Source organism: Pseudophryne corroboree, chromosome 12 (assembly GCF_028390025.1).
Source record: "Pseudophryne corroboree isolate aPseCor3 chromosome 12, aPseCor3.hap2, whole genome shotgun sequence".
Classification (NCBI taxonomy): domain Eukaryota; kingdom Metazoa; phylum Chordata; class Amphibia; order Anura; family Myobatrachidae; genus Pseudophryne; species Pseudophryne corroboree.
In genome coordinates this window covers 102,755,970-102,778,318 of record NC_086455.1, presented here as the reverse complement: position 1 = coordinate 102,778,318, position 22,349 = coordinate 102,755,970, and the positions used below count along the sequence as shown (strand labels likewise).

Sequence of the window (22,349 nt, the reverse complement as noted above, 5' to 3'; positions counted from 1 at the left end):
ACACGTGACATAATTCATGGGCTACGCGCTTGCCCATGGCAAATGTGGGAGGTTGTCTATAATGTGATTTGACCGTGTATATCTATTTGCAACAGTTACAAAGTCCAATAAAAAGAATACAATTTGTATTACAAATATGTATGTAAGACAACCAGAATTATGTTTTTTTCACTGGAAGCTCAAATGGGTAGTCTTCATTGGCTGGAAGAACCTCTGGTTAGTTGGCATGCACAATTATACTTTACAATAAAGGCTTGGTAATATTACACTATTCTTATAAAAAAAAAAAAAAAAAAAAACACTCTTAAGGAGAACACATTACTTATACATATGACCAATTTGACACAATACCCAAAAACAAGAAAAAAAAACGTGGTTTACAGTATCAGCAATATTTTTTAAGAAACGGTACAATTACTTCTAGTTACTTTAACTTTGGGGCCCCGTAACATATGGTAACACATATCGGTGAAAATACTGTTAGTGGTTTACATCCCGGAATTAACGTTCATTCTGATTTTATTTCCAGTATATGTATCTCCAAGATGAATATCAAATGGGTCATTTTGGGAACTACTAAGCTTTCCCCTAGGCTGAAGCTAATGTTGCTCCCTTCTGAGTAGAAGTAGTTGTCCTCTCTGTAATCCTCTCTCAATTGAGACGTTCTAGTTTCCTTAGTAAATTGGCAACAAAGTTTCTGTTTCTACTGTGTATCAGAGGGTCTCTAAACTCAGCGTCTTTACTGGAGATTTAGCTGACTGAAGATTTTGACAATTGTATCCTGACAATGCTCCCTAGGGGTATGGGACACAGGGTTGACACCAATTAGGTCGACACCCATTGGTCGACAGTGAACAGGTCAACACGGCCATTAGGTTGAAATGAACATGGTCAACATGAGAAAAGGTCAACATTAATTTTTTAAGTTTTTTGGGTGTCGTTTTCTCCATCAAGTGACCGTGAGCCCCATTTACTGCACCGTGTCCCCTTGCAGTGTGCAAGGTGCCTCGCTCTGCTACTGCTGTGCTCGGCACAGGTTACCGTTCCCAATCATAGTCCACATGGATCATAAAGTATGAAAAACTCGCCCAAATTTAAAATAAAAATTCTCATGCCGCCCTTTTTGCATGTCGACCTTGTTCAGGTCAACATAATGGACATGTCGGCCTATTTTTAGTGTTGACCTGTTGACTGTCGACCAATGGGTGTTGACCTAATGGGTGTTGACTAAGAGTCCGGATACCCTCACTAGTTGGAGGCTAGAAGTTATCAGTTTCCAGTATACCAGGAACTGGGTATCCACATTTACACTGCTTAGTCCAGGTCAGCCCATCCATGGCAACTCTGATGGGGTGCCACAATTGGCTGGAGCACCATTCAACATTTGAAACGAGTGACAAAAATATTTAAATCTTTCCCAGTCTGCAAAATGACAGAAGCTGATTGGTTAATACTTTATCTCGCTCCAAGTTTTGATAAATCTCACTCAGTATGGCTGTTGAAAGCTGTTAGCCTAGAGCAGAGATTTTCAACCTTTTACAACTCGCGGCACACGGAACAAGTTTTAAATATTGACAAGGCACATTCAAATATAGTGGTGATGCACGGTGCAGTTGCGTGTCCTAGGATGTCATGTTGCAGCTTCTCCATAGGTAACGCCTGAGCCACAGCTGAGAAAGCCAGAAGAGCCCAACACTGCCCGGGTTCAAAATTAGAACTATCTCTGCAACCACTAAACCCACCAGTATTGATCGTTCCAGGGCCTCAGTAGTGGCAAAACAGTGACGGGCCTGGCTGTACTTCTATGGCGGCACACTTGGAGACTGCTCAGGGCATACTAGTGTGCCACGGCACAGTGGTTGAAAAACACTGGCCTAGAGTATTAGGCCAACAACCTTGCTCTAGTTTTCTTGTGATTCTGATTGTGTGCTTTCCAGTGTATGACCCTTGACTTGATCATGAACCATCTCTGCATTAACCCTGTTGCATATTCATGACCTCAAGTGTGCCAGATCTTGACTTGCTGACTTTTTTCATACCTGGTGCAATTAAGACTAAACTTCATTGTGAGGGTCCCTGGTGAAAACTACAGATGCACTAGACTGTAGCACAAATACTAGCTAATAGGCAAACATTTCAGAATTCCCATAGAATCATGTCATTGTAGTATGTACTTAATGAATGTTCCAATAGAGTAGCATTGTGTATTACTGATTTTATTGCTTATGACACAACTTCAAAAGAGAGCATTTTTTCACAGAGAATTGAGAGATTAGAGAGTCTAGTTGTTGGAGCGTTTGATTGTACTTGGTAAGAAACAAAGGGCTTATATTTTTATTGTGACATCACAGATATATAAGAGCAGATTTGCAATGGTAACTTATAATAGAAGAAATAGCTAACATTATCACTGCTATAAGGACATGCTCAAAGTGAGACATAAAAGTGAGTGCACTCACCAGGACCCTGCAAGCTCAATGCTAAGCCTTTTATTAATTTTTAGTTATCCTCATTCTAGTTGTACAGTATATTGAATTTAGGAAAACTCATGATAATCTCCTAAAGCCAAGATCAACAAGAGTACGTTTTACAGCAATGAGCAGTACAGCATACTGAATCTAGGCAATAGAAGAGTCAAACAAGAGGTATTTTTACTAAACCAAAGACATACTGTAACTATAAAATCTAATCAGAAAATATAACAACCGAACCATAATAATCTGTTCTTTTAGTGGCTAATCAAAACCAATTTGTCTCCATAGGCAAATGTCCTGCAGTTTTACCAGGTGTTCGGTGCCTGAATAATCCTATGGACCTATGTCATAGTAATAGTGACTGCGAATGGCTTGAGATGTGCTGTTCTAATGGTTGTCAGAAACTGTGCATGAGAGTTCCAGCAGGTAAGAGTACTAATTGCAATTCCATTTACACATATACCATGTCACTTAATCTTTTCTGACATTGTTCTAGATTAAATCTAGATTTATTTTCATTTAGTTTTGCCCAATCCACAGTTCAAATTTCCGCTGTACTCTTACATTTTTTTATGATCTACCATTGTAAATTTAAGGGTCTAAACTAAAGACTAGAGATGAGTGGATCCGATTCTCCGATAACCGGACCCATCCAAACTTTTGAATCCAGGGTGGGATCTGAGTCCGACTCGTGACTTCCCGCCTTACTCGGATCCAAAATTGAGGCCAAACGTCATCATCCCGGTGTCGGATTCTCGCAGTGTTTTGGATTCTATAAAGGTCCCAGGTGATCGGCAGGGCCGGTTCTTGCCCTTGTGGCGCCCCGGGCAAAAGATAGGGGCGTGGCTTAATACAGGGCGTGGTCAGTCACGCCCCCATTTGTAGCGCTGCTAAAAGGAAATAAAAAAAACAAAACAAAGTATACTTACTATACCCCGCTCCTGATTCCAGACCTGCAGACCTCTGCCGGCGCCGCTCTTCTCCTTGGATCTATGGGAGAGACGTCAGTCATGACGTCTCTCTCATAGCACAGCATAGGCACTAGAGGTCAATTATGACCGCTAGCGTCTGTGCCACAATGCTGTGCGGTGTGCGATGACGTCATCGCGCACTGCACAGCAATGGTCCTCTCCATGAAGGGAAACTATACGCTTAGCGTCTGATTCCCTTCACAGCGGGGGAGGGGGGGGGGACCGGCGCCACGAAGGGAAACTAGACAGTAGCGTCTGGTTCCCTTCGCACAGCGGGGGGGCACAGTGGGTGGGCACTGCTGGGGGGCACACTGCACGGTGGCGGATCTTGCCATGGTGCGGCGCACTCCGGATGGCGCCAGCGCCCTCCGGAAGGCGGCGCCCTGGGCAAAAGTCCTGCTTGCCCGTGGCAAGATCCGCCACTGGTGATCGGCTCCATCTTCACTGTAGCTGTGGAGAGTGTACTGGACAGACGTGTCTGTCTCAGTACTGTGTTGTCTGGTGTGGGGCAGGTGCTGTATCAGTCATGGGGTGCTCTATCTGCTGTATCTGAAAGGGGTGATCTGTGCATCCATCCAGGGGCTTCGCCCCAGTGTAAAATGAAAATAACTAAAAACAAAAAGCCTAAAAATATTATTATAATTTTTCTTTTTGTTTGTGCTGTACCCCAGTGTGCTATAAAAATGTTATTTTATTTTCATAAGTACTGTGACACTGCTGGTCAGACCACAGTATATTATTATTTCGTACTCATACACATATTTTGCAACACTGTTGGTGAAGGTCAACCGCAGTGTTTGATTACTATTTCTGACACACACATTGTGTGATGCTGTAGGTGAAGGTGGTCCCAGAGTAATATATTTTATTTCCTACTCAGACAAGTATTGTGCGACACGGACGGTGAAATTAAACCACAGTGTTTGATTATTATTTCGTACTCATACACATATTTTTGCGACACTGTTGGTGAAATGAAACCACAGTGTTTGATTACTATTTCTGACTCATACATGTATTGTTGGACACTAGTGGTACATTTTTTGTATAAATTGTGGTGTGTGCTGAACCCCACTTCATTCGTTTTTGTGGATAGATATGGAGGACAAACAACTGAGAGGAGAGCAGGAAGCGCATACTAGTAGTGCAGGTGCTGCCACCAGTCATGATAATACAAGTCCATCGGCATCATCTACTAAGGCAGATGCCCAGGGGCATAGAGGGCTTAAGTCAGGGCATGTAAAATCATTTAATTTTACAGTGGTAAAGAAATAACCATCAAAAGGAAAGTTAGCTGCAGAGGCAATAAGACAAACTGTTTATTCAGAATCAGAACCATCAGACATTCTTCAGGAACGTTTAGGGGTGTCCACGTCAGCTATGTGTGAGTGTGACATATCTCACACTGTCCTCATAAAAAAACCTCTTTCACCTCCTTCCACCATTTCTGAACCATCTGCACATGTGGGAAGCAGTACAAGTACAGATAGTGATGATAAGGAAAACATGGTGATGATGAGGAAAACAATAGAAATTGAGGATTCAAAGTGGAACAGGATGAAGGGAATAGGTGTGTACTACTACTATCTGACACTGAGGAGGATGATGATGATGATGTTGTTTGTGTAAGTCAGCCACCGGTGGCTGCAGTTGTTGACTATGATAAAAAGAAAGCCATTGCAATGCCTGAGCATAGGACCAAAACAGTCACCTCTTGGGTGAGGAATTATTTTTACCCCAATCCTGACAGTGTTTGTGAAAGCATCTGCTCCATTTGTGAGACCATAGTTAGTAGAAGTACTGTAAGAACGGGAGGCATTTGATATGCCGGCTGTCGGAATCCCAGCACTCACCATACCGACGCTGGAATCCTGACAGCCGGCATACCGACAACTATTCTCCCTCTTGTCCATGACACCCCTGTAGGGAAAATAAATAGTACCTTAGCGCTCTTTTGTGCTCACCCTGCGGCCTGTATTCCTGCGGTCGGGATCCCAAGTGCCGGCATAACATACTGCACGTTAGCCATCTAGACACCTCCTCCATGTTACGTAATTTGCGTTGAATACATTAAATTTATTGTACAAGATTATAATGTAATTAACAACTCATCATCAACATCATTACTTATCGGAGGTAGTCCTTCTAAAAAATGATTTTGTTGTGACCCAAACAAAGCAATAATTTCAGCCACAAGTAAAAGTCCCTGTCGCTGAAGTGATTGGTTTGTTAAACTCTGCATGTCCTATTTAATATAATATATACAACATAAGGGTGGGTGGGAGGGACCAAGGACAATTCCATCTTGCACCTCTTTTCTTTGCATTATGTGCTGTATGGAGCATTGCTGACCGATGACAAACATTTGCATAGTTTATTAAACTACCACCCTGTCTGCCACTGCAGTGCCTTTCTGTTTCCTAGATATGACACATTGGAAGTTTAAATGTCACCTACCACGATGCAACCTTTTGGCCTAAACTGGATGAAAACAATATTGTGAGCTGTGAGGTGGTCAGAATTGACTGGAAATGAGTGTCATTGAGGTTAATAATATTGTAGGAACGAAACAGGCCCAATTTCTGTGATTTTAGCTGTTAATTTTTTTTTTAAATACATATCCAAAAACACGAAGGAGATACAGATCCAAAACAAGAACCCAAAATCTGAGAATTGGGCCGGCGCACGTCCCTACTAAAGACACTTAGTCAGTGGGCTTTTCATAAATGCGTGTGTCATAGGAGTTTTTAGGGATTTTTGCACAACCGCAGTAGCAAAAAATTACTGAACTCCTTGAATATCGGTATTGCGTGCAACTCTGAATTAGGCACCTTTATCTCACTCTCACACACACACACACACACACACACACACACACACACACACACACATATTACATACATGGAAATAAATATTTACATGCAGACCGCATATCTGCAGAAGTTATTCCTGTTATACACTGATTATCTGCATACACTAGAACGTTAATGGTATGCAGTCGCAGCTCCTACCTTCAGATTTACGGATGGCTGCCACTGGGATTTTTCATGATGTCACTCAGAGTGACATCGGGTTTTAGCCGCCACCAGCATGTCTTTTAATTTTTGTGCATGTATAGTCGCACTAAAACAACTTCTAGGGACTGCATAGTCCGCAGCCCCTAGAAACAATGTAAGCCCGACATATAGCAGTGTGTGCTTTCTGCTGCAAACTCTTAAGCTGGGTACACACTTGTTCAGTCCTTGGGAGATCCAACTCCCGAGTCCCAACTGACCAACTTGTCTGACTTTGGACAAGAATATACTCTCCGCTGACCGACCCATTCCACCTGATCCTGGGTGCCTGTCAGGTCTTCTTCAGGTTTTAACATGCTTAAAAACTAGAAAGCTCAACCGCCAACCATTATTGTAGTGTGTAGGTTTCTGAGATCAGTGCAGCAGCCCAGCATACCATCAGCGAGGTGACAGTGCAAGATCCGGAGGGATTCTGACACTGCCTGATGCTACTGTGGGATGCAATGGTGATGGCATGCATGGAGGAAGAGGGCATGGGCGGCATATGTTATGGAGGTGGGAGGCGGCGTAGTGCATGGCAGCGGGAATGGAGACTTTAGCTGCAGAATTCAGCAGCAGATGGTGTGCACAATGGCTGCGGTTTTCCTTTCCAAGCCAGTCATGGCTCACTGAGTCTACGCCCCTCCCCTTGTGCCAGCTAATACTAGCTAATGCGAGGCAGCAGGTGTCAGTCCAATGCCGGAGGAGTAAAAAAGAGCTCCCAAATATAGAAGATGCTGGAGGAAGTCTTGGTGGGTGGTGGCCATGCAAAAGAGCTCACAGGCTGCTGCCCTCCAGGTGAAGAACATAAATGAAGATGCTGCAAGGCCTGTGGAGGGGGTTGTCATTCAAAAGATTTACAGGCCGCCACACCCCAGGAACAGATTGAGGAAGAGGATGCCACTACTACTATGATGTTAGTGTATTAGAATGCTTAATATTTGTAGACACTCCCTTACTAACATGTGTAAGCCTGAATCTTCAGTGATGGTCCCTAGGACCAGGGGGATGCTGGGAAGTGGGTGGTCCAGTGTGCAGTGTGTCGGGAGTTGGTGATGGAATACACAGCACAGCAGTGAACTCACATGTCTCTGTATCCTTATGACTGGATTTACAAACATATGAACAAAACAACTACTTTCTGAGGAATTCCAGCCCTGGGCTGATCAGTTTTGGGGCTGATTAATGTGATGGCAAGGGGATCCCATGCCAAGGGTGGGATGTAATGCTGCCCGAGTTCGGCAGACGTGTGGGATTCCGGCAGAACTCATACTTTTTTTTTAAAGGGGCAATCACTTAGAAGGCATGGTCAAAAAAAGTTAGAGTTTGGCTGGAATCCAGCACGTCAGCCGAACTCAGGCTCAAGATCAGGCTCAAACATTCAGGGATTTTTGGGGGATCCCAAGGGCTGGTTATTGTTTTTATGGGACCCCAGTTTTTATATTTTTTTTAATATTGGACACAACCATTAATAAAATCCCCTGTCCCCATACCCCAGCCACAATATTAATTTACTATACCCCCCTTCCCCCACCACCACATTATCATTAATAAATCCCCTTTCCCCCACATAGAAATTTATATTTTCATTAGATTGTTTCAGCAGATGCAGATTGGAGGTCTGCTGAAAAAAGTGTGCAGCGTGGATTGCAGAATCTGCAACCAAATCTGCAGTAGGATTGTATTAACAGTAGAGATGACCCCCCCCCCCCCCCTGAACTTCCCTATCCGAGCCGGGATCCGAGTCCGGCTTGGGACTTCCCACTTTCCAAGGATCCCAAAACGAGGCAAAACGTTATCATCCTGCTGTCGGATTCTTGTGGGTTTTGAATTCTATATAAGACATGGTTATTGGGGCCATCTTCACTCCGGCTTTGAATGTTGCACAGCATGGACGTGTCCGTGCTGTCTGCTGCTGTGGGCTCACATTTAGAGGCTGCTGTGACATCTAAGGGGCGCCTGTGGGCTCATATTTAAGGGCTGCTGTGTCATCTAAGGGGCTGTTGTGTCTTCATACAAGGGCTGCTGTGTCCTCCAGGGGCTGCTCTGTCTGTCAAGGGGGTGCTCTCTGATTGTCCATCCAGAGGCTTTGCCCCAGTGTTAAAAAAAATAATAAAAATACAGGTTGAGTATCCCTTATTCAAAATAAAAAATCACACATTTTTGGTTCCCCTACTGAGATAATGAAACATATACATATATATTATATTATATATCTAAATAATATATCTATATATATATATATATATATATATATATATATAAATATATAATATTATGTCATTATCTCAGTGGGGGATCCAAAAATGTGGTATTTTGAATTTTGGATAAGGGATACTCAACCTATATATACAGTATTTAATTCTATTTTGTGCTGTACCCCATAGAGGGGCCATTACATTCGTCCATCAGGGGCTCTGCCCCAGTGTAAAAAAATATATACATTTATATTTTGAGCTGTACCCCAGTATACATCAAGGGGCTGCTCCATCCATTAAGGGGTGCTCTGTCCGTTTATTCAGGAGCTCTGCCCCAGTGTTTAAAAATGTTCTCTCTCTCTCTCTCTCTCTCTCTCTCTATATATATATTTAATTCTATTTTGTGCTGTACCCCAATCCAAAGGCTACTGCTGTTGGTCCATCAAGGGGCTGCTCTGTCCATTAAGGGGTGCTCTGTCCATCCATCCAGGAGCTCTGCTCAAGTGTAAAATTAAAATAATAAAAGCTAAAAGTCTAAAATTATAATTATAAAAAAATATATCTTTTTTGTTTGCACTGTACCCAAGTGTACTATCCAATTTTTATTTTATTTTCATAGGTACTGTGACATTGCCAGTCAGACCGCAGTATATTGTTTCCTACTCATAAATGCATTGTGCAACGCTGTCGGTGTAGTCAACCGCAGTGTGTAATTATATATATTTCTGATTCATTTGTGCGACACTGTATCCGCTGGTGTGTGATATAAAAAATAATATACAGTTGTGAAGATATTGGGTTCAAAATCACTCAGTCACGGTGGTAGATGAAAAACCAACAGTGGTTAATTGACAGAATAGGTTATAACACAGTTCAGCACACTTCTGTGATCCAATTCTACACGACAATTCCCTCCTGGAGCTCCTGACAGAACATTACTTCTTAGTCAGTCTCCTGCCTCTCTCTCTACTTCTGTCTCACGTCCCCTCTTTGCTATTATCAAACCTTTGTCTTTTCTACAATAAGGCGACACCCCCAGACAGTTTCAGAGCAACCCTATTTTCACATGCCCAGGCATGTCCCCTAGGCCACAATAGATGTTAACTAAAGTAACCTTACTTAATCTGATTGTGTGGCCTGGAATCCATTGTGTGGGGAAGAATGAGGGGGGTGTATGGCCTGACATCTGAGACTGGCTGTATCTTCCCAGACAGAGCAAATACATAGGTTATCTGATCGTCACATGGGGAAACATTATTTTACAAACTATAGCAGAATAACCAATACATTCATATATATACATTGAAAACATAACTGTACCCTTGTAACAATAATATCATACAATATAATACTATATTGCCTAACATATAACTAATAACATATTGGCAATTGGTGAAGTCCATGTGTAGGACCAGGGCTAGGAAAGTAACCACGTGTCTTTTACCACTGAGCGACACGACGCGCCAGCTGTGTCATCACATGTCGTCACATTACCTTCCCCTACTTTCTCGCCCTGTGTCCTAAGTAGCTTAAGCTTGCTGAGCGCAGTGATGCTCTTCTACATCAGACAGTCTGTGCCCCATCATAACAATGACTGGCTGGTTTCTCATGTGGGTCTGGTGGTTTTTGGGAATAGCACTTTACAGTTTGTACGGAGCCCACCAGCGTCCCAGGTCCAAAGTCTGTGGTAATTGTCATGAGGCTTGTGTGGGAATTTCTTTCCCCGGTCTGGTGGGTGTGTGGCCCACAGTACATAACTCAATACAGTCTTACCAGGGTCTGGTGGAAACGTGATCAGCAGTACATAGTTCTTGTATTTCCCCCCGGTGTCCCATCCAAATACATTAATCAAAGTCCCCTTTGTACAGAGCCGCTGGGTTGGGGTAACAGCATGTGCAACAGTATAATTCAGTAAGTCCAATAACTGCACCTGGGGACTTAATAATTCCCCTACACCCAACTGGGTAACCTCACATTTCAAATAGTCACAATTTTCCTCCATAAACAAAATCTGATCTCTGGGGCCCTCACTCTCCCTCCCCAACCATGTATTCCCTGGGAACCCCACTTTCATCACCTCTGGTGCATCAGGACAGTGGCTTCCCTCCCCCAAACATGAACCACGGGTATGGTAATTGTCAGGGCACAATGGGGATTCCTTCATGCCAGAAGTTTCTTCTGTGCTATCCTGGGTAAATGCTTCCTCCAGCCTGGCTAGCTGGGTAACTTGTGGGATCCTACTCTGAGTCTTGTATGCTTTGGCCTGGAGTACAATCTGCTCAGCTTCCTTGTGTGTATCCACCAACTCGACCATCGTTGTACTGGAACATGGATGTAGGTTCACCGGGACAGTGGCATTACCTTCTCCATTCACTGCTACATGTACTGGCTGACCACCATTGTCCTGGTTAGAGTCAGTCATTTCACCTTGCACACAATGCCAGTCCAAAACACATTCAGGTGCCCTAGAGTAGAGCAACATGTTCCCTTCCAGTTCCTGAGCTGATGCTATTTTCACCAGGTCTGATACCTGGATTTTCTCTGAGTCACAGGGAAGATTCTTGCATTCAGACTGCAGCTCCTTACCATCAAGTTCACTGAATGAGAACAGACCTCCAGAATCTTCTGGGAGAGATGCAATTGCTGGAGATACACTGGGCCCTTCCTGAACATCCTTTTCTGATAAAATAACTGGGGCAGCCATGAACATAGCTTCACAATAGGCCTCCCTCAGCCGAATATGCTGATCAGCCTGAAGTGAGACCCTGTCTGCACTAGCCATGCTTATAGTTGGGACATTGCCACCTACTGCTGCCCTCGCAGAGGTCTCCTCTTCCACCTCTGCCAATAGGAAGGCATAGTGCATCTTCTCCTGGGGTGTTTGGATGACAGACCCCACTTCCTTCTCATTTTCAGTAGCCTCCCCCAAACACAACACTGTAAATGGCTCAATAGCCAGGACTGGTTGGTGCTCACCTGAAGGATTCCCTTGGAGGCTCTGTTGCTGAAGTGGTGGTCGGGTGATAGTGGCAACTTCTTCCTCAATGTCTCGCTGGCACTCTGGGATGGTTTCTATATCCTCCAAGCCTGCAAATGGCCAGTTGTAACACAGCTCAGGCCGGTCACTGAGTGTTTCACTGTGACATTCCACCAGGGACAAGAGAACGGGTTGCAGACAGTGCTTCCTTGCATCCACCTGGTCAAGGTCGTTCTTTTTCAGTGTAACATACTGGGCAGACAGTTCTTGACACTCTCTCACTAAAGGTGCATACACACGGAGCGATATAACTGAGCGATTTTGACTATATAGTCAAAATCGCTCAGAAAGTTAGTGCAGATCGCTCCGTGTGTACACAGCCAGCGATAGCGATGCGCGTCCCCGCTAGGTCGCTATCGCTGGGAAAAATAGTCAGTGCAGGCAAGTCAATTTTGGCTATGTCGCTGCAAAAGTTAGTCAAAATCGCTAACACTTTAAGAGGCCAGCGATTTTTCCCAGCGATAGCGATGTGCAGGCGGCGGTGGTGCGGGCGGCGGCGGGTTGCGGTGGCGGTGTGGGCGACGGCGGGTTGCGGCGGTGGTGGTGTGGGCGGCGGCGGGTTGCGGCAGCGGTGCGGGCGGGGGAAATTTACCTTTCTATTGCAGAGTTTGGCAGCGGAGCGGTACCAGTTTCAAAAATGGCGCCTCAGCGTCATTTTTGAAATTCAAGATGGCCGCCGCGAGCCAATCACGGCTCGCCGCATCATCGCCCCGCCCCCTCCCGCTGACTTATATAAGTCAGCGCGAGGCAGCGGCTGTCAGTCCGACGGCGGAGGAGGAGCGGAGAAGAGCTCCTGAAGACGCCGTGGAAGTCCGGGATGGGCGGCGGCTATGCAAAAGAGCTTAGCAGCCGCCGCCCACCAGGTGAAGATGCTGGAAGTCCTGGGAAGGCGGCGGCCATGCAAAAGAGCTTAAAGGCCGCCGCCTCCCAGGTGAAGACGTCGTGGAAGTCCTGGATGGGCGGCGGCTATGCAAAAGAGCTTAGCAGCCGCCGCCCACCAGGTGAAGACGCCGGAGCAAGACCCCAGAAGCCCTGGGGAGGTGGCGCCCCCCCAGGTGAAGACGCCGGAAGCCCTGGGAAGGCGGCGGCCATGCAAAAGAGCTTAAAGGCCGCCGCCCCCAGGTGAAGACCCAGTTTAATAAAGGATTTTTAAAAGAATGTGTTGTGTTTTTTTTTTTATATTTTCTTTACAGGTGGACTACAGGTGCCAGCGGGCCCTTTATGTCCGGGCATGCTGGCACTTGTGGTTCTCCAAGTGCCAACATGCTGGGGCAGGCTTGCTGGGACCTGTAGGCCTCCTGTAAAGAACAATATTACTATTGAAAGGCTATCAGCCTCCCATCCACCGGGCCACGGATGGGGGGGACAGCCTCGGGCTTCACCCCTGGCCCTTGGGTGGCTGGAGGGGGGGACTCCTTGATTTAAGGGGTCCTCACTCCTCCAGTGTACCCCGGTCAGGGGTGACTAGTTGGGGGGGTAATGGCACGGCCGCAGGGACCAATATAAAAGTGTCCCCCGGCTGTGGCATTATCTCCCTGGCTAGTGGAGCCCGGTGCTGGTTTGGAAAATACGGGGGACCCCTATGTCTTTTGTCCCCCGTATTTTTTAAACCAGGACCGGACGCAGAGCCCGGTGCTGGTTGTCTAAATATGGGGGAACCCTACTCATTTTTTCCTCTGTATTTTAACAACCAGGACTGGCTCAAAGAGCCCGAGGCTGGTTTTACATAGGGGGGGGGACCCCACGCAAATTTTTTTTTTAACTTTCAGCTATTTAAATACCAGCCACCCTGTAAAATCGTCCTATATATGACACTCATCCCCTTATTTAAATGAGATAGTCAAAATCTCCCATAGCCAAAATCTCCCATAGCCAAAATCTCTTGCATAGTTAGACAAAATCTCTGGTAAAGTTAGTCAAAATCTCCTACTGCCAGTTCAAGGGAAAAGTTAGTCAAAATCTCTCATAGCCAAAATCTCTCCGTGTGTATGCACCTTAAGTCCTCATCCTCCATCTCAGCAAAAGGGAAGTTGTAGTGCAGTTCCTCCTGGGGTGCCTGGATTGCGCTCACTGCTGTCTTCACTTAGTGTGCTTCCTTCCGTATAGACCACTGGGCAACTTCTTCCCTTGGGTATGGGAGAAGCTGTTGCAGGTGGTGCCTTTCCGCATCCACCCTGTAACACTGGCCTCGCCATGCTGGGGTATCCAGGGGCCCCCGATCCAATGCCACTTCCTCTGGCTCTGTCCGGGAAGGCAATTTACTCTGCACTTGCCCTTCCGTCTCTGTATATTGTATCCTTTGTGTCATTTGGGCCACTGTGGCGATCACTTCCTCCCTGAATTCCTCAAACTCTGGCTCCCCCAGCAGATTCCATGTGGCTGCTTCACTTCTGCAGTGCATGAACGCATTCCCCAGATGACACAACTTGTCCTGTATGCTGGATACTCTCCACCTGCTGATTTCCCACTGAGCTTCATTCCAGTACTCCCAAATGTACTGCATTTTGGAAACTATAAATAAAAGATCCGGCTTCTCAGCCTGCCGATATGCTGACAAACTTCCAACCACAAGCTCCACTGCCCTGGTTCCATTACTGGTCTCCTCCGCTGAGGCCTCGACCATATCCTCCTCTTCCTCCTTATCACAAGGGTGCTCAACGTCCCATTGAGCCAGTTTTCCAATTAGGGATTCCTTGGTATCCACTGTATTAAACTCAATCCGTCTTGCTCGACAGAGGTCCTGTAGTTGATCCTTCTTGCTGTAACGGTAGCATAGCGGGGCGGAATCCATTGCCTGCTGTGGTTTATACCTTTCTGCTGGTGTCTTGAGTGATCCCACCGCTGCCGCCAAATGTGAAGATATTGGGTTCAAAATCACTCAGTCACGGTGGTAGATGAAAAACCAACAGTGGTTAATTGACAGAATAGGTTATAACACAGTTCAGCACACTTCTGTGATCCAATTCTACACGACAATTCCCTCCTGGAGCTCCTGACAGAACATTACTTCTTAGTCAGTCTCCTGCCTCTCTCTCTACTTCTGTCTCACGTCCCCTCTTTGCTATTATCAAACCTTTGTCTTTTCTACAATAAGGCGACACCCCCAGACAGTTTCAGAGCAACCCTATTTTCACATGCCCAGGCATGTCCCCTAGGCCACAATAGATGTTAACTAAAGTAACCTTACTTAATCTGATTGTGTGGCCTGGAATCCATTGTGTGGGGAAGAATGAGGGGGGTGTATGGCCTGACATCTGAGACTGGCTGTATCTTCCCAGACAGAGCAAATACATAGGTTATCTGATCGTCACATGGGGAAACATTATTTTACAAACTATAGCAGAATAACCAATACATTCATATATATACATTGAAAACATAACTGTACCCTTGTAACAATAATATCATACAATATAATACAATATTGCCTAACATATAACTAATAACATATTGGCAATTGGTGAAGTCCATGTGTAGGACCAGGGCTAGGAAAGTAACCACGTGTCTTTTACCACTGAGCGACACGACGCGCCAGCTGTGTCATCACATGTCGTCACAACAGTATATATTTTTATTTAAATTAATATTTTGTGCTATGTTATCCCAGTATACTTCCAGGGACTGTAGCTGCTCTGTCCATCTAGGGGTGCTCTGTCAGTCCACCCAAAATAACACATATATATATATATATATATATACAGACACAGTGGGAATTGAAAGTTTGGGCACCCCAGGCAAAAAATAATTTTAATGTGCAAAATGAAGCCAAGGAAAGATGGAAAAATCTCCAAAAGGAATCAAATTACAGATTAGACAATCTTATAACATGTCAAAAAAAAGTTTGATTTTATTTCCATCATTTACACTTTCAAAAGAACAGAAAACAAAAAAATGGCGTCTGCAAAAGTTTGGGCACCCTGCAGAGTTAATACCTTGTACTGCCCCCTTTGGACAGCTGAGACCTGGCAGTGTCATGGATTGTTCTCAATCATCGTCTGGAAAGACCAGGTGATGTCAATCTCAAAGGTTTTAAAAGGCTCATATTCTTATTTTATAACTTATTGTCCTATTTTTATAATTCTTCCTGTCCCCACATTGTGATTAATTCAAATTAATATTATTATTATTATTCTTAATAATAATAATAATCGTAAATTAGCTAAATTTAAATTACCGGTAAATGAATATAAATAAACTCTCCACACTTATATAGTGAACTTTCTGCATATCGAAGAATTTGATCATAAAGAAATTAAATTAAATATATTAAATTAAAATAAATTTAAATTAAATTAAATTAATTAAATCCAAAATATTGTCTTATTTTTTATTCTTCTTTGCTTTAGTCACATTTTTGTGATCTGAAATTTAAAAAAAAAATACATGCTTTTTTAAAAATATTTGTCCTCCCAGCATATACATCCAAGGGCTGCTGCTGCTCCATCCAGCTACCTCGGTGCAACCTTTTGGCTTAAACTGGATGCAAATAATAAGCAGAGTACTGATTGACAGGAGCCTCCTAACTGCCTATCCCCCCAGAGCGGGACACTGCGGTCCGCGTGTGGGACAGCGGAACAGTCCCAAAAAAATGGATCTCTCCCACGAAAATTGGGGCAGTCAGGAGACCGCCGGTCAGCTTACCGATGCCGGGATCCCGGCAGCATACCGACGCCGGGATCCCGGCGGGGAGGGGCGAGTGCAGCAAGCTCCTTGTGGGCTCGCTGCGCTCGCCACGCTGCGGGCTCGGTGGCGACCTACGGTCGCCACGGGTTCTACTCCCACTCTATGGGTGTTGTGGACACCCACGAGTGGAAATAGTATCGGGATAGTAACCCGTCGGGCTGGTGGAGGAGGTCATGTGACTGTCGGTCAGCTGACCGGCGGTCACATGAATACCACACGTTGGGAGGTATGCTATCTATTGCAGAGTCCGGGACCATCTGCACTCATGCACTGCAAATGTTTCCAGGATTGGGGCTCACTGGGTATGGTGTGCAGTGGGAGATGTAACTGAGTAAAGCCACTAGGTAAAATCAGCCACCTTGAACAGCTTTTTCTTAATGATTATTTAATACACCACATTACTCCTATACTACTGTGGCTAGAAACAGATTTCCAATAAATGTACTTGAAGTGGCTGATTCTGAGTGAGCTACAAAAATAGGCATAAGCAGGCCTTAAAAAGTGCATGCAGAGTAATTTCAAGCTTGTGCTGAATTCCAGCTCTGGCCAAGATGCAGTCCTCTTTGCTTTTGTGTAGCAAGTGCGCTACGTTTACCGACAGGTAGATGTCACAGACCCCTACAACTAAAATGCTCCCATGTCCCACATACATTAATGTATGAAGAATTAATTTCAGCTTCACCAATGTTTAAAACCTCTCTCATATCTTATGTACACAAAAAAACAACAACACACAACAATGTTTGCAGAAGCATATTCTGGGATAATGAAAAGAACACTAATCCCTTTGAGTGAGACATTTGTCAGCCGACAATCACATGAGCATCACTAGATATTGCGACCATGCGTTTTAAAATCTGAAATTTGCACCACCATCTGAGCACCCGCATATGTCTGTTAAGGGCTTATTGTTATGAGCCACGGCTGTGGCTCATTCCTGTTTTGCATTTCGGTTAGGTATTTTATGTTATACTTCTGTTTATGTTCCCCGTGGGTGTCATGGGGTGCTCGGAGCTCACCCTTTAGGAGAGGATACTGTTATGAAACACAGGTAGTGGTTCATTCCTATTTTATGTTTATTATTCTCTTGCAGGCCAGGATTTCCCATTGCTCTGGTTTAGAGGATTATTGTTTGCTGTCAGTGGTGAGTCTGTGCAATTGCAGCCCGTGTCCATGTGGTTGGCCTCACCTGTCGGCTAATTGCATCTTGTCAGTTTGGAGTCATGCAACAGGGCAGCTGCACGAGATAATTAATTAGGCCTCTCTGTTATATGCTGGCTGACTGCAATTCACAGAGGCTGGTGATATTTCTAGGTTTCCAGTCTCCCAGAGTGCTTGTGTTCTGAGCTTGTTCCTGCCAGTTCCTGAGCTCCTGTTTAGCAGTGTCAGTCTAGCTGCTTCCAGAGTGTCGGTTCCTGTGTCGATTCCTGTGTCTGATCCCGTGTCCTGCCGTGAAGCGTTCCTGTCCTGTGGCTTTGCCTATGCCTGGTCGAGTTTCTGGCTTCTTGGTGTCCACCGGTCTGTCGTTTGGGATTCTGCCTGTCCTCCAGTTCTGAGAGTCCGTGTCGGCAGCATTGGGGGTTTCTGTTCGTTTGCCAGTATTTGTACCGGTTCCGTGAGTAGCGGCTCTGCCGCGTCCGTCGGCCTAGGCCGCTGTATTCAGTTATTATTTCTGTCACTGGTGTTTTGCAGAGGGTTCTGCTTATGCTGTCACCGCCGGTACACAAAAGTATTGTATCGACGTGTGGTCAGCATTTCCTTTGTTGTTCATTTTCCTTTGGCGGCAAGCCGCACATACTTTGGTTTTAGGTTTGTTAGTAGCCCCTGGCCTTGTTGTTTAGTTAGAGGGCCCCTTGTTATCACCCTGTCTCGGTTCACTCTTTGTCTCTCATTAAGACCTGAGGGGGCATCGAAGTTGGGCAGACGTAATCCGCCCTTCAAACGCGGCTGCCATGGGCTCAAGCAACCATAGTCTCGCAAGAGTGTACTGACAGCACGGGCGAGACAATGGAGATAGGGTGCCAGGGGTTATTCCCGTTCCATTTCCACACCACACCTAGTCTCAGCGTCACATTCTGGTGCTCAGGACTCACTACGCTACATGTCCCCTGTTCTGAGCACCAGGAACCTAACACTTATTTCCATCTTTCTCCAGGTTTATATGCAAATGCATTGTGTACACATGTCCTTACTGTACATTATCTTCACCAGAATGCTCCTATCCTTATATGCCCATTTGGTCTTGAGTAACTAGCGAGAAGTCGTAAGTCTGCATGGGTGCATATCTGTCTATATATTGGGCCCGATTCATTTTTGTAAGTAAAGCAAATAAACCAAGTAAGTTTGTGTCTGGAACAAACCACGTTAGCTGCCCGGCAACTTTATCATGTGTTAACCCTGTCCAATCAGATCCCTCTTGCATAGCACTCCATTATAGAACTATAGTACCCATAATGCCAAGGCACCTGCCTGGATGTTTCTTTTGTCAGTGTAACCTACTAGTTTTTTACACTGACACAGCAGTGCCTTTGCACCACAACAAAGGGATCCCCTGATCAGTTTTAATTTTAATAAAAAAAAATGTATGTAGAAAGATACATCAATGTATATACTAATCCTCCTGGGCACGTCAGCCCTCCGGCCCTGATTGGCTCAAAGAGCAATCAATCTATATGATATGTCCTATTGGCCGGCTTACCGTATCAGTCAGGTATGTATCCATGCAATTGGATGACATACTCTGCCATCCACAAAATGAGTTACTTACCAGCACTTCCTGCTTGGAGGTGGGATTGGACAATTTTCCTGTCCACTCCCCCCAATTAGTGTCAATATCTTAAGATATAAAAGAAGCCACTGGGCACACCTCAATCACACTTGGTAAACAAGCCAATCCGGCGAAACGCGCATCCACTCGCAGACAATTTTCCTGTCCACTCCCCCTAATTAGTGTCAATATCTTAAGGTATTAAACAAGCCACTGGCACACCTCAATCACACTTGGTAAACAAGCAAATCCAGTGAAACGCGCGTCCAGGTTTGGAGGTTCAAGGTCCTGTGTACAGGACCAGAACATCACACAACACAAGTCCTTTGATAAGTATTCAAAGTTATTATACCTCTATCATTCATTACATTTCTATCAATTGTCTGATCCATATCTTGTGTGCACTAATTTATGTCATTCCATTTTATTGTATCTTTGCATTCCTGCATATACTTTCTGGGGGACTCTCATTGGACCTGAACCAGGACAAACTCTCTGCACTGGTACTCCCACCAGGGGAGGTCACTGGCCAAGGCACAACAGTAGATCCCCTGTATCTTATCTCTTATTTCACTCACTCTAGACCTGGCTCTCTGTAATCTCACCCACTTGTTCACTACTTTTAGCAACACACGAGCGGGCAGTACAGGGACTAAGGGGGTCATTCCGAGTTGATCGCTCGCTAGCTATTTTTTGCAGCGCTGTGATCAGGTCAAAACTTAGCCAAACTGTGCAAGCGGATCGGTGGCGAGCGATGGATTTAACAAAGAATCCATTCGCACAGCCGATCGAGAAGAGATTGACAGGAAGAAGGCATTTGTGGGTGTTAACTGACCATTTTCAGGGAGTGGTTGGAAAAATGCAGGCATGTCCAAGCGTTTGCAGGGCGGGTGTCTGACGTCAATTCTGGCCCCGGACAGGCTGAAGTGATCGCAGCAGCTGAGTAAGTTCAGACCTACTCAGAAACTGCACAAAACTCTTTTGCACCACTTGGTTGCACAAGCATTCGCACACTTGCAAAGCGAATATACACTCCCCCATAGGCGGCTACTATCTGATCGCAGTGCTGCAAAAAATAGCTAGCGAGTGAACAACTCAGAGTGACCCCCTAAGTGAGCCTTTATTCTAAATCTACTTATTACAGTTGGGGCAATATACACATCAGGAGGTCCACGTCCTTGTAAAAACTAACCCAGTGCACAATGCATCAGTCATACCACAATTATCCACTATTGATGATACATAAGTATATCTTATGAAAATCTGAATAGAAATTAATAAAATTTTTATATATATTTATAAACACCCATTCAAGACTTGTACGGTTGTGCAAACTTTTTGGATATCACATATTAATGACCAACACCGGTACCATTATAGGGTTATATAATCTTGATATCCGACACCAAAGTTATTTAGCCAGATTTTACTATTACAGGTTGAGTATCCCATATCCAAATATTCCGAAATACAGAATATTCCGAAATACGGACTTTTTTGAGTGAGAGTGAGTTAGTGAAACCTTTGTTTTTTGATGACTCAATGTACACAAACTTTGTTTAATACACAAAGTTATTGAAAATATTGTATTAAATGACCTTCAGGCTGTGTGTATAAGGTGTATATGAAACATAAATGAATTGTGTGAATGTACACACACTTTGTTTAATGTACAAAGTTATAAAAAATATTGGCTAAAATGACCTTCAGGCTGTTTGTATAAGGTGTATATGAAACATAAATGCATTCTGTGCTTAGACTTGGGTCCCATCGCCATGATATCTCATTATGGTATGCAATTATTCCAAAATACGGAAAAATCCGATATCCAAAATACCTCTGGTCCCAAGCATTTTGGATAAGGGAGACTCAACCTGTATATGTAATTTTGTCCATTGTGTTTTTTCTTCACACATGTATAAGTACAGCTACAGTATGGCAAAAAGTGACTAACACTTACCATTGAAAGTCACCTACAATACTGGGTGTAACACACCACATATTTTTTTTAAATAACAATTGAAAAAACCTGTATGTCATCTATTCCAGTGTGAATTATAAGCCATATATGTTTTGCTGTTATATGTGATTTCCCTATGTGCCTCTGTTAAAGTACACTCTGTAACGTATACCAATAAACTTTAACTTTAACTTATTTTATACTATATATATATATAATACTATATTTGTCATCTTTTATCAAGCTGGCCCCAACAAAAAGAGTCTTACTTTCTCTTTTCTTTGTTACAAACCATGTAGCCATGCAAGGGGAGTGAATACATTTATATTTTTTTTTGTGACAGATAAATACTGGCTGCTTTTGCATGTAGCCCACAAATGTTAGCTTTAGACTGCAATTTAGATTTCATTTTAAACACACCCCACCCAAATTTAGATCTGTCCACATGTTATATCTGCTCCACATGCAACATGGTTTTGCCCAGTTGCTTGCTTTTTTTTGCTTTACATGAAGCAGGCCCATAGTCCTGACAATGGGGGTCATTCCGACCCGATCGCACGCTGCACTTCCTCGCAGCGGTGCAATCGGGTTGGAACTGCGCATGCGCGGTGTACGCATTGTGCACACGCATCATTGCGGTCGACGGGCTACGATGCTGGAAACAAAGAAAGCGGTCGTAGCGGCGACCGCAAGAAGATTGACAGAAGGAAGGCGTTCCAGGGCATCAGCTGTCCGTTGGTGGCCGTTTTCGGGGAGTGGTAAGTAAAACGCAGGCGTGTCCATGAGAACGGAGGGTGGATGTCTGACGTCAAAGCTGGCTCCATCATCGCTGAGATCGTCGCACGGGGTAAGTATGTCCAGGGGTGCTCTTATTTAACGTGAAACTTTTTTAGCATAGCAGGGCTGCACAAGCGATCACAGCCCTGCTTTGCTAAAATACACTCCCCCATAGGCGGGAATTCGTTGATCGTACCAGCAGCAAAAAGTTGCTTGGTGCGATCAACTCGGAATGACCCCCAATGTGCAGAGCAAATCTGTGCAATCTGCAGTACTTTCATGTTACTCACTCTGCATCAGCCTCAAAAATACCAAACAGTACCTTATCTTCCCCATTTTATAATATCATGCCTTCAGTGGCAAAACTTGTGAGTGGTGGGACCAGGTGCAAAACTATGCTTTGGGCCCCCTCCTTCATCCTACCAAAAG

General features: G+C 44.5%; 1 protein-coding gene across 1 annotated transcript in view; it reads left to right on the top strand.

The window, feature by feature from the left end:
- Positions 1 to 2,767: 2,767 nt before the first annotated feature.
- The window catches only part of LOC134980363 (uncharacterized), a 45,464-nt gene continuing 25,882 nt past the window's right edge, over positions 2,768 to 22,349 (top strand). The window contains exon 1 of the mRNA XM_063947160.1: positions 2,768 to 2,900. Within this exon, the coding sequence (XP_063803230.1) occupies positions 2,810 to 2,900 (91 nt within the window). The 5' untranslated portion in view covers positions 2,768 to 2,809. The remainder of the gene's footprint in view (positions 2,901 to 22,349) is intronic.